Genomic DNA, 11,311 nt, shown 5'->3' with positions numbered 1-11,311 from the left:
CTACACTTGCAGCCAATCATCTCTTCCGATCTCATTTTTTTCAAAAATGTCACAATAGTGACTACCGTCACTATTTTAAGCCGCTCATTTCTAATTTTTCGCGCGTCGAGCGAGTACCGTTCCCCCCGCGAATATGGTGCAGTGGATGACCGTGGCGCAGAAGTTCGAGCTGATCCAGAAGCACCGGCAGAACCCGTCGCTGTCGACGCGCAAGCTGGCGCTGTGGGCGCATGAGGCCTTCAACCTGCCCACGGGCCCCACGGCCGCCACGGTCTCGCGCGTGCTCAAGGCGGCCGACGACATCGAGGACAAGCAGCGCCACGGCGTCACGCGCAAGGGCCACGGCGTGTCCTGCCCCGAGCTGGACGTGGCACTCAAGGCCTACGTCGACCAGTGCGTGCAGAGCCAGGTGCAGCTCACGCGCCGCCTGCTGGTGGACAGGGCGCGCGAGATCCTCCTGGAGATCCCCAACGCGCCGACGCTCACGCTGTCGGACGGATGGCTCACGAGCTTCATGCGGCGCCACAACATGGGGCTGCGGCCGCGCTCCATGCAAACCGACGGGGAGGGCGGCGACGCAGAGATCCAGGTGGGGCCCCTGGTGGCCACGCGGGTGCAGGCGCCCGCGGCTCCGCGTGCGCGGAAGCCCTCGAACTCGCAGCGACGTGCCCGCACCCCGACGCAACTGGGGCTTGTGACGGCGCCCACGCAGTCGCAGCAGGGCCCCGTGCCGGTGTATACTGGCCCCAAGAGGACCGTGCTGATCACCGGGGCGGACAGCAGCACCGGCGTGGCTTTCGTGAACCACTACATTAGGGAGGGCTGGGACGTCATCGCGGCGTGTCCGAATCTGAACGCGTGCGCGGAGCTCAAGGAGGCGGCGCCCTGGAAGCTCGTGGAGATGGACCCGGGCAGCAAGCTGTCGGTGGACAACACCGCGCTGCAGCTGAAGGACGTGCCCATTGACCTGGTGGTCAACAACGCCAGGCTCTTCAAGAAGGGCTACATGCACTCCACGACCCCCGAGGACTGCGTCAAGATGTACGAGGTGAACGCCCTGGGACCGTTCATTGTGTCGCGCGCGCTGCTGCAAAACTTGCGGCTCGCTGTACGTGATCGCGGCATGGCCTTCGTGGCGAACATTTCGTCGCGTGTGGGGAGCATCTCGGAAAATGTGACGGGAGGCTCGTACGGATTTCGCGCCTCGATGAGCGCCCTGAACATGTTCACCAAGTCACTGGTGGCAGATTTGCTGCCGCACAAGATAGGGTGCTTGTTGATCCACTCGGGCATCGATGACAAGCCGGAGGTACCGCACGCTTCAGCTGACGTTCAGCCTGAGGAAAGCGTGGCCGGCATGGCGCAGGTCATTGCGCGCTCGAGACTGGGCGAACCTCTGCAGCTGCGCCACTTTGGAAACGGAGACGGAATCGTCTGGTAGGCTGCTCGTCTAAGTGAAAGCAAGTCGTCTATATTATTACTTGGCGCCGCCACGTACGAACCCGTTGAATGGAGTTGGCACAGATCAACAAAAGCCACGATTATCGTAAGCTTACCGCTTCTTAATGATGGCTTTGCTTCTGGTAGGAGCACCGTGGCTCTTGCCCTTGATGTTACCCTTGCCACGCTTTGACTTCACGCCCGAGGTAACCTTCACACCACGCGAGCGAGCCTTGCGCTTCTCCTCCTTGCGGATCTTGCCCTCGCTCATCAACTCGTCCTTGGCGAACTTGTTCACGCTACTGCGCTTAGCCATGACAGCACCACCGCGCGGCTTCCTGCCATTGCGGTAGTCCAGCTTGCGGCCGCCAGCGTCGTCGTCGTCGTCCATCTCAACACCGCCGCCTGCCACACGCTTGTGCTGCTTCTGCTGCCACTTGCGGTACACCTCACCTACTTGTTGTTTCTTGCGGACGCTGACACCGCTCTCATTGCGTCGCTTGAGCGTACCCTGGCTCGTGAGCTCGCCAGCAGTAGTCTTGACGAATTTCTTCTTGCGGACGTCCCAGTGCAAAATGCGTCGCTTCTTGTTCATTTCGATGGCCTCATCCGGGTTCACATCCAGGATGGCCTCCTCCAGTCGTGCCTCGGCGAACGCGTTCACCTTACCACCGTCTGCGTTCTTGGCCAGGAAACCCTCAGTGGTGTAGTCACCGTCCTTCATGTAGCCGATGTAGTTTTCATCATCCTTGAACGTTGAAGCGCCTTCGCCGTCTTCCTGATCCTTGCCACTAGTGCTGCTCTCTTCCTGCTCCTTGGCCGCTGCCAACTCCTTCATGACATCTTCCTCCTTCTCGCCGGCAGCAACACGTTTCTTGAGCTGCTTGCGCTCATGCTTCGACAGGAAGAACGTCTTTTTCTTCGGGGCAGGGGCAGCCTCTTCGTCCGCAACCTCCTTGTCATCGCCAGCGTCCACCTTCTGCTTCTTGGTACCCGTCAAACCCTCATCAGCAGCATCAGCAGCTTCCTCTTTATCTGCCGCGGCGTTAAGCGCAGCTGCCTCCTGCTTGGCCTTGGCCTTGTCCGCTGCCTTCGTCGTCTCAGTCGCGATAATTTTTTCGTGCAACTTGCGCTTCTTGACCATCATCTGTACACCTGGCGACGAACGCTTCGCCGAAGAGTGAGCGCCCGCAGCAATCTCAAAAATCGTCTGCGGAGGGCGGAATGTCTGGAGCGAATCAATGTATGCAGCCTTGTCGGCCTTCGACTTGTCCAGAACATACTCCTTCTGGAAAAGCGGGTGCACCTTCTTCACGGCAAGTTCCTTACCACGACGAATGGACAGCTTGGAGGGATCAGCGCGAGTGCGTGCGTACGCCTTGTAAGCGTTATCACAGACCTTCACCAGCGGTGAAACCTGCGGGTGGCTGCGCACCATCTCCTGGATAGCCTCGTTCTCTTGATCAATCAATTCATTCGGGAAGCAGCCGTAGTGAACGTCCTCCACGCGCATTTCGCTCAGAGAGTACGGCTTCGTGCCCGAGCTTTCCTCTGGCGACGAGTCCTCGAGACGGCGTCCAATGTACAGGTGCAAGTCCACCATGAAAGGTGTTTCATCCGGGTCCACGAAGCTGAAGGCCGTACCGCTGCGGCCAGCACGGGCTGCACGACCGACGCGATGCACGAACAGCTTAGCCGTCGGCGGGAACGAGTAGTTCAGCACGTTGTTAAGCAGCGGGATATCAATACCACGAGCAGCCACATCCGTCACAATTAGCAGGTTGGTCTTCTTGGCACGGAACTTGCCCAGGTTGATCTTACGCGAGGCTTGGTCCATGTCACCGTAGGCGCACGAGGCCTCAATGTGGTTCGCCGCCAGCAGCGCATGCAAAAACTCCACGTGGTGACGCGTCGCCGCAAACACAATGGTTTGGTCGCCCTTGGGCAGGAACTCGCGCACCATGTACAGGAACAGCGCTGGCTTGTCCAGCGACCTGACCGTGAAGAACGCCATCTTGAGGTTCTCCGAGATCTTGTTCTCCACGTCGAGACGGATGAGCTCCGGGTCGCTCAGCCCGGCGCGTGCGAACTGCACCAGCGCCTTGGGCAGCGTGGCCGAGAACAGCAGCGTCTGTCGACTGGTGGGCATGTTCTTCAGAATCTCCTGCAGTTGCTCGGCGAACCCCATCTCGAAGATGCGGTCGGCCTCATCGAACACCACGTACTCCACGGCCTTGAGGTTGAAGTCCGGGATCTCCTGCAGGTGGTGCATGAGGCGGCCGGGCGTGGCCACCAGCACGTCCGGGTTGGCGGCGATGGCCTCGAACTGCTGGTCCATGCCTTCTCCGCCGACGATCAGCGCCATCTTGAGCGACGTGAACTTGGACAGCTGCTTGGCGAAGCGCAGCGTCTGCACCGCCAGCTCGCGCGTGGGGGACAGCACCACGGCGCGCACGCCGATCTTGGTCGAGTGCTCCTTGAGCTTCTCCACCATGGGGATGAGGAAGGCGGCCGTCTTGCCGGATCCCGTGCGCGCCATGGCCACGCAGTCCTTGCCCGACAGCACGATGGGCAGCGACTTGCGCTGGATGGGCGTGGGCACCTTGTAGCCCATGGCCATGACGCCGCGGAACACCTGCGGACTCAACCCCAAGTGCTGGAAGCCGCCCACGCCCGCGCCCTTGCCGCTGCTCTTGCCGTGGGTCGTGCCGCCATCGGCGCCGCCCGCCGCACCCTTCTTCTTGCCCTTCTTGAGCAGGTCGTCGCCCGCCATCGCTGCAATGCGCTCCACTGCTGGACGTCAAGTGTCCCTTGACCTTCAAAAGCATTGGAAGGCAGCCACCAGCCACAGCGGCTTGTCATTGGTCTAAAATGCATCTCCATCTCGCACACCCATTGGCTCGTTTTCCCAAACTAAATTTACGTACGCCACACCATTTCAGCTTGAGCTGAGCCATACTCAGTTCAAGTTTCTCGTCGAATAGCGATCATGTCGCTCGGGAACCGCGCGGATCCGGAGGCGGCGGCTCAGGACGAGGGCGACTGGGCCGCCAGAGGCGACGACGCCGCGGTGCTGACTTCTCCAGACGCGCAAGACGCAGTGGCGCCGCCTGCGTCCTCCAGCGGCCAGGTGGACGACGCACAGGAGGACGACCACACGCGCGCCGCCGACCTGGCCGTGCTGGGCGACGCCTGCCCGATCTGCCTGCAGACGCTGGCGGAGCCCGTGATGCTCACGGGCTGCTACCACGTGTACTGCTTCGAGTGCCTCAGCACGTGGGTGCACAGCTTGGCGCTGCACGGCGTGGATCCGCCCACCTGTCCGCTGTGCAAGACCCCGTTCCACGAGGTGTACGCCAATGTGCGCAGCGAGACGGACTTCGAGGTGTTCCGCTTCCAGGGGCGGCAGATACAGGACCAGCAGAGCAGGAGCAGGAGCGACAGCGACAGGCAGCGACTCCGACGCCGCTCGCTGGTGTATCGGCGCCACATGAGACTCGTCCGGGTAGCTGGGGCCGAGGTGAAGGCGTCGCATTCGTTCCCAAAGATGCACAAGGTGAAGGGCGAGTACGAGGCGTGGCTCGAGAGAGAGCTGCGGGCTTGTATCGGACGGGAGATCGACCTTACCGTGCTGCTGGCTATCATCCAGTGCTGCCTCAACAAGATCGCACAGCGTGGGGCCAGGAAATGCTACGACGAGCTGCAGCAAGCGCTCGCGCCGTTTCTGTATGAAGACGCGGAGCATTTTGTGAGGGAACTGGCATACTTTTTGGGCTCGCGGTTGAACGTGCAGGCCTATGATGCCGCAGTGGAGTACCGCTGTGAAAATGCTGCGGAGTGTACAAATGCGCTGTGCTGCGGTGGATAATTTCTGGGCCACCCCAGTCAAGATAAGTGTAAAAAGGATGCGATCGGGTCATTGAGTTCCATGTACATCCAATTGAAAGGGAGAATGATCTACAGGCGGCGTACATATTGTTGGCCTGCTTCTGTCGGTCTTCACCTTGAGAGGTTTTATGCCTTGCCCAGGACGAGAGCGAGCAGGGCCATGCGTACGTACATGCCGTTCTCCATCTGGCGGAAGTAGGCAGCGCGCGGGTCGTTGTCAACCTCTTCAGCAATTTCGCCAACGCGCGGGAGTGGGTGCATGATGATCATCTTCGACTTGGCGTCCTTGATGGTGTCCAGCGTGATGCGGAAGCTGTCCTTGACGGCGTTGTAGTCCGCCTCCGACTCAAAGCGCTCCTATAAAGCATCGACGAAGCGTCAGCTTCATGCCCAACTCCACAACCGCCACATACATTCGAGGACTCACCTTTTGCACGCGGGTGACGTAGAGCACGTCCGTCTGGTTAATCACCGACTCGAGGTCCGTCGTCTCGTTCTGCTCAATGCCCTGGGCGGCCAGCTCGTCGAACACGTAGCGCGGCATCTTCAAGCTCTCGGGCGACACGTAGTTGAAGGTGGTGCCGTACATTGCCAGCAGCCTGGACAGCGAGTGCACCGTGCGGCCGTACTTGAGGTCGCCGACCATGGTGACGACCTTGCCCTTAAGGTTCTCGAGGTCGCCGAGCTCGCTGTGGATCGTGTAGAGGTCCAGCATGGCCTGGGTCGGGTGCTCGCCGACGCCGTCGCCGGCGTTCAGCACGGGCTTCTTGGTCGCCTCAGCAGCCACCAGCGCGCTGCCCTTGATGGGGTGGCGAAGCACCACCACGTCGGCGTAGCACTCGAGGCAGCGGATGGTGTCGTGGAGCGTCTCGCCCTTCTGGCTGCTGGATGACGTCTCGTTGACGCACACCACGAGGCCGCCGAGCCGCTTCATGGCCGCCTGGAACGAGCTGCTCGTGCGCGTGGACGGCTCCATGAACACGTTGGCCAGCAGCTAGCAGCAAGAGCAGCAGCAGGTCAGAAGAGCCACCAGAGCAGCCACCAGAGCGGCAGTGCAGTGTTTACCTTGCCCTTGAGCAGGTCGCTCGCGCCCTGCGTCTTGACCATGGCTCTCATCTCGTCGGCCACGTTGAGCACGCGTCTGCGGCACAGAGGGTGGGTGAGCCGCCATTGACTGACGACTGGGAGGGTACAGACTTACTGCGCGCTCTCCTTGTCGAACTGCGCGATGGACAGGATGTTCTCGCCCTGCCAGGAGCCCACCACCGTCTTGCCGTCCAACTTGCGCGCCGCCATCGCTGCCGTATCGAAGTCTCTGCTCGCCGACGCCGCTTCGCCACTGATCCCAGTCACGAGTAGACGAGTCGCGCGTCGCGCGCCGCTTTTTTTTTGGTACCCGATCTTTGACATTCTGGACAAAGGTTGGTACTATATGGTGTCCAGCGAATTGTTTTTTTCGTGTGAAGCGAGATTTTCAGGAGGAAGGCGGCGGGTGCTTGCGTGGCATCTTGCCTATCTTAGTAAAGGTCTGTCGGTTCGCTTGCCGGCAGCTTCTTACGTCGAAGCACGCGATGGCAGCGCTTGACGCATCGGACTTTCGTGCCGTGATGTCGAGAAGGTAGCTGCCATATATATACCTGCCGTCTCGAGATCTTGCCAAGTACCCACCAACCCTGTGAGACTCGCGGTGTGAGAGCATTGCCTCGCAACGTGGGCCTTTGTCAGCACTGTTTCGCAAGGGAGGGAACCTAGCTTTGGTCTTTCGTTTCAGTACCATTAGATGACAATTACGATATCAAAAGTTACATAGTCTTTGAATTTCATTTCTGAGAATAGCCAATTACTCGTTTTTTCCCTGCGAACCTATGCGCGTCCCATTTCCGCCAATCCTCGCCCCGCAACGCATGAACTGCCGTATCTCTCCTCCTAAGTACGCCACTCTAGTGGACACCACGCAGCGCACTTTAGCTCCCGCCCCTGCCGCTTCAAGCTCCGCCGACCGCCATGAGCGACCACGACCAGCACGAGCACGAGCATGACCAGCACCTCGGGCAGGAGCACGAGCATGACCAGCACCTCGGGCAGGAGCACGAGCACGATGTGGACCACGAGCACGAGCACGAGCATGACGACCCGGACTCGACGCCCAAGCGCACCAAGCAGGGCTCTGGCAAGCGCCTGAACGACAAGCAGCGCGTGGAGATCATCCACATGGCCGAGAACAGCAAGATCTCCAAGCGCCAGCTGGCCGAGAAGTTCGGCGTGAGCGAGGCAGCCATCCGTAAGCTGCTGCTGAAGAAGGACGAGGTGCTCAAGCGCTACTACGACACGCCCGCCGAGTTCCGCGACCTGCGGCTGCGCGGCAAGAGCGCGCGCCTGGACGACGCGACGGCCAAGGCGGCGGCCGCGTACAACAGCAAGATGGCGGCGGCCGGTGGCGCGCCTGGGGCTGCTGCGGCAGCCGTGTTCAACAGCTACAGGAGCCTGTACCCGCCCGATGACCCGTGGAAGCACGGGCTGAACTCCATGCTCGGCAAGCTCACGCCCTTCCTCAGGCGGTTCACGCAGGGCAAAGGGCTGCACGACTCCGCCAATGCGCTGGATGCGGCATTGGCCGCGTCAGTCGCGGCGGCTGACCAGGCGGCTGTGGAGGGGTCGATTAGCGCGGAGGACGCCGCGGCGGTCGCTGCTGAAGCCGCCAATGCTGCGGATGAGGTGGACTGGATCGGCTTTTCGCGCATGCTGCGCGATGTCCGGCGCGCGTTTCACAGGTACCCGGAGACAGGGTACCAGGAAGTGCGCACGCAGACGTTTATCAGGCGGTTCTGCGAGCAGGCGCTGCATATCCCGGGGAAGAACATCCGCGAGATGGCGCTCACGGGGCTTGTCGTGGACGTCTGCTACGAAAACGCTACCATTGCTCCATCGGACAAGCGCAAGCTGCCTGTGATCGCTTTCCGGGCGGATATGGATGCGCTACCGATTGAAGAGCTGAACGAGCACTTGCCCTACTGCTCCACGCAGAAGAAGGGGCGGAAGGAGCTCCGCAAGCGCAAGAAGCGGAAAACCTCGACTCACCAGACTTCCTCGCCGCAGAAGGCTAAGGAGGGTGAAGAGGAGGAGCCACAGGCTCCATCTGACAACAATGGCGCTGTGTCGACCTGTAATGTGGCCCCCTTTGAAAACATGGGCACCCCGGCCACCATACTTCCTCCCCCGTCGACTATTACCACAACGACGGTTGGTGCCCCACCTGTTCCCGGTGCCGCAGGCGATGACGATGACAGTGAATTCCAGATCTCTACTGCTGCAGCGCACATGTGCGGCCATGATGGTCACATGGCCATGGTACTGGGACTCTGTGCTATGGTGGTGCGTAATGCACACTTGCTGCCCGAGGATACTTTCGTGCGTTTCGTGTTCCAGCCTGCTGAGGAGGGCCCCGGTGGAGCTATGAAGATGATTGAGGACGGTGCCCTCACGGATGTCGACGAGATTTACGGGTTGCACAATGCTCCTTTCCCACTGAATAGCATTCACGTTCGTCCTGGAGCTGTCATGGCGCACGAAGTGGAATTCTCCATCGACATTCACGGTATTGGAGGCCACGGCTCCGCTCCACAGCAGTGTGTGGACCCGATTCTAGCTGGCTCGGCCGTGGTGCAGGCTCTGCAATCCGTTGTCAGTCGCTCACTGTCACCGATGGACACGGCTGTTGTGTCTGTCACGCAGTTCCGCGGTGGCGATGCCAACAACGTGATTCCGTCCAGCGCGTATCTCGCCGGAACCATTCGCGACTTCGATCTTCAAATTGCTGAAAAGATCAAGAGCCGTGTGGCCACACTGGTTCACTCAACATGCGCAGCTTACGGCGCCACGGCCAGCGTGCACTTCCTGGACGGCTATGCCCCTGTGATCAACCCTCCGGTAGAGACTCGCAACGTGCAGCAGGTCGCCATGGACATGGGTCTGTTCGTGAGCGAGGAGGGTTTGCCGCTCATGGCTGCCGAGGACTTCTCGTACTTCCTGCAGGAGCGCAAGGGCTGTTACTTTTTCCTGGGCACGAAGGAGCCTGGCGACGCCGAGAAGACGCGCGCGCTGCACTCGAATCACTTCGACTTCAACGACAAGGCCATCCCTGTCGGCATCCGCCTGTTCCTAGGCATCCTGCAATCCCGCTTCAACTGCGAACTGTATAACGCCGAGGAGCTGCAGGCGTTCCAGGTGGCCATGGAGCGCATCCTGATCAACGTAACCTTGTAAGTCCACATGTGGACGCTGGTGGACACTTTAAATGGACCCTTTTTATCCCTGAAGCCCCCTCCCTTTCCACGATTGGCTGAAATCCGACAATAATGGGTGACCGCACAATATATTGCTGGCGTCGAGCAAACAAAAGAGCACCATGGCGGACCGGAAGCTCAGCGGACGGCAGATGATGGAGCTGTTCTACACGGAGGTGGACCGCGCGCCGTCCACTGGGGGCATCGAGGAGGACGCGGACCCGCCCACCTTGTTCCGCTGCAAGTGCGGCAAGACGCGCACCCAGAGGCTCAAGCACGGCTACACCAACCTGGTGCAGCATGTGCTGGTCAAGCACTCGGATTGGGTGGTGGCCGCCACGCGCGAGGCGCATCCGAGCCCCGTTCCTGCAGTGGCCAACAGTGTCAAGTCTACGATGGCCAAGAAAAACGGCGAGGTGAAGGCGGAGGTGGCAGTATCAGTGGATACGAAGATGGGCGACAGTGATGGAGAGGCCAATGGAGCAGCTCTGGATAGCAACGAAGCCATTTCGGAGTCGAGTGGGGAGGAAGAGAAGAATACGTCGGCTACGGTGACTGCTGAAGACGCAACCAAGCTGAAGTCGGCGGTGCAGAAACGGTCGGACTATTTGTCCTGGGACGACTACTTCATGAGCGTGGCCTTCCTCAGTGCAATGCGCTCAAAAGGTTGGATGGGGTATTTGGTGGCTTTGAGTTGAAGTGGAAGGGTGAGCTGACATTAGTTTTTGTTTTGTTTTTTATTCACGGCAGACCCGTCGACTCAAGTTGGAGCTTGGTAGATATGACTGTGCTGCTGCTTGCTGTCAGAGTCGCGACTCGGGACTGACGTTGATGCTGATGGCTATCTGGTGGGTTGTTTGTTTGCCATAGCATTGTGAGCCCCGAACGCAAGATCGTCGGTATCGGATACAACGGGTTCCCGAATGGATGTGGCGACGATGACTTACCCTGGGCCCGCGAGAGCAAGACCAACTCGCCGCTTGACACGAAGTACCCGGTAAGGCTGCTTGTGACTGGTGTTGTCTTCTGGTTTGGTCGGATGATAATGTTTGGAGGTGGGTGTGTTGTAGTATGTCTGTCACGCAGAAATGAACGCAATCCTGAATAAGAACTCCACCGACGTGAAAGGATGCACGGTACAAGCACTTGCAAATTTGGCTCGGTGCGTGCTCATTCGTTCATCCCCTATCTAACATTCCTCGACTCGTGCGTACTGTACAGATTTACGTGGCGCTTTTCCCTTGCAATGAATGCGCCAAGCTTATTATCCAGGTAAACGCACTGGTCTGTGTAGATTGTCACCTCTGGATGTCTAACTGTGCTTGGAATCGTTGTGTGTATTCAGAGCGGCATCTCGCGCGTCGTTTACTGCTCCGACAAGTACAATCACGAGTACGTGAACTTGAAGTGATGAAGTCGGAGATAAAGTACGATCTCTAACCGTGTTTGCTGACTCACCTGCCAGTTGGAAGTTCGTGGCATCACGCCGGCTCTTGGACATGGCCGGTGTGGAATACACGCAGCACAAGCTCCAGCTCTCGAAGGTTGTCATCGACTTCACCTCCGTTCAATAGAGGATCAGCTCTCAACCGACGGGAAACAATGCAGGAAAAGGGAGCTAAAGAGTTCGACGTCAAAAATATATTGCCATCCACCCTACAGTCGGGGAACTAGAACGGGGTTGGCTATATACAAAGCAT

At 59.4% G+C, this 11,311-nt stretch overlaps 6 protein-coding genes across 6 annotated transcripts; 4 read left to right on the top strand and 2 right to left on the bottom strand.

Moving 5' to 3' along the window:
• Window positions 1-133: 133 nt before the first annotated feature.
• Window positions 134-1,441, top strand: IUM83_10512 (Short chain dehydrogenase; the record flags this gene model as incomplete). The annotated part of the gene is made up of 1 exon (XM_067935023.1): window positions 134-1,441. One exon carries the CDS (start codon window positions 134-136, stop codon window positions 1,439-1,441), a length of 1,308 nt encoding a protein of 435 aa, XP_067781364.1.
• Window positions 1,442-1,552: 111 nt separating this feature from the next.
• Window positions 1,553-4,213, bottom strand: IUM83_10511 (putative DEAD/DEAH box RNA helicase; the record flags this gene model as incomplete). The annotated part of the gene is made up of 1 exon (XM_067935022.1): window positions 1,553-4,213. One exon carries the CDS (start codon window positions 4,211-4,213, stop codon window positions 1,553-1,555), a length of 2,661 nt encoding a protein of 886 aa, XP_067781362.1.
• A 216-nt stretch (window positions 4,214-4,429) lies between these two features.
• IUM83_10510 (e3 ubiquitin-protein ligase topors-like) lies at window positions 4,430-5,308 on the top strand (the record flags this gene model as incomplete). The annotated part of the gene is made up of 1 exon (XM_067935021.1): window positions 4,430-5,308. The coding sequence occupies one exon, from the start codon at window positions 4,430-4,432 to the stop codon at window positions 5,306-5,308; it is 879 nt and encodes a 292-aa protein (XP_067781363.1).
• A 146-nt stretch (window positions 5,309-5,454) lies between these two features.
• IUM83_10509 (aspartate carbamoyltransferase) lies at window positions 5,455-6,624 on the bottom strand (the record flags this gene model as incomplete). Its single annotated transcript, XM_067935020.1, has 4 exons — window positions 5,455-5,685; window positions 5,756-6,322; window positions 6,394-6,469; window positions 6,530-6,624. 4 exons carry the CDS (start codon window positions 6,622-6,624, stop codon window positions 5,455-5,457), a joined length of 969 nt encoding a protein of 322 aa, XP_067781394.1.
• Window positions 6,625-7,332: 708 nt separating this feature from the next.
• IUM83_10508 (putative metalloprotease family M20D) lies at window positions 7,333-7,829 on the top strand (the record flags this gene model as incomplete). The annotated part of the gene is made up of 2 exons (XM_067935019.1): window positions 7,333-7,736; window positions 7,790-7,829. 2 exons carry the CDS (start codon window positions 7,333-7,335, stop codon window positions 7,827-7,829), a joined length of 444 nt encoding a protein of 147 aa, XP_067781393.1.
• Window positions 7,830-9,733: 1,904 nt separating this feature from the next.
• Window positions 9,734-11,185, top strand: IUM83_10507 (Deoxycytidylate deaminase; the record flags this gene model as incomplete). Its single annotated transcript, XM_067935018.1, has 7 exons — window positions 9,734-10,277; window positions 10,362-10,386; window positions 10,482-10,608; window positions 10,682-10,747; window positions 10,833-10,883; window positions 10,957-11,003; window positions 11,077-11,185. 7 exons carry the CDS (start codon window positions 9,734-9,736, stop codon window positions 11,183-11,185), a joined length of 969 nt encoding a protein of 322 aa, XP_067781466.1.
• Between the last annotated feature and the right edge of the window lie 126 nt (window positions 11,186-11,311).

This window comes from Phytophthora cinnamomi (assembly GCF_018691715.1).
Source record: "Phytophthora cinnamomi strain GKB4 chromosome Unknown Contig117, whole genome shotgun sequence".
NCBI lineage: Eukaryota > Oomycota > Peronosporomycetes > Peronosporales > Peronosporaceae > Phytophthora > Phytophthora cinnamomi.
This window is presented reverse-complemented; position numbering and strand designations above follow the sequence as displayed.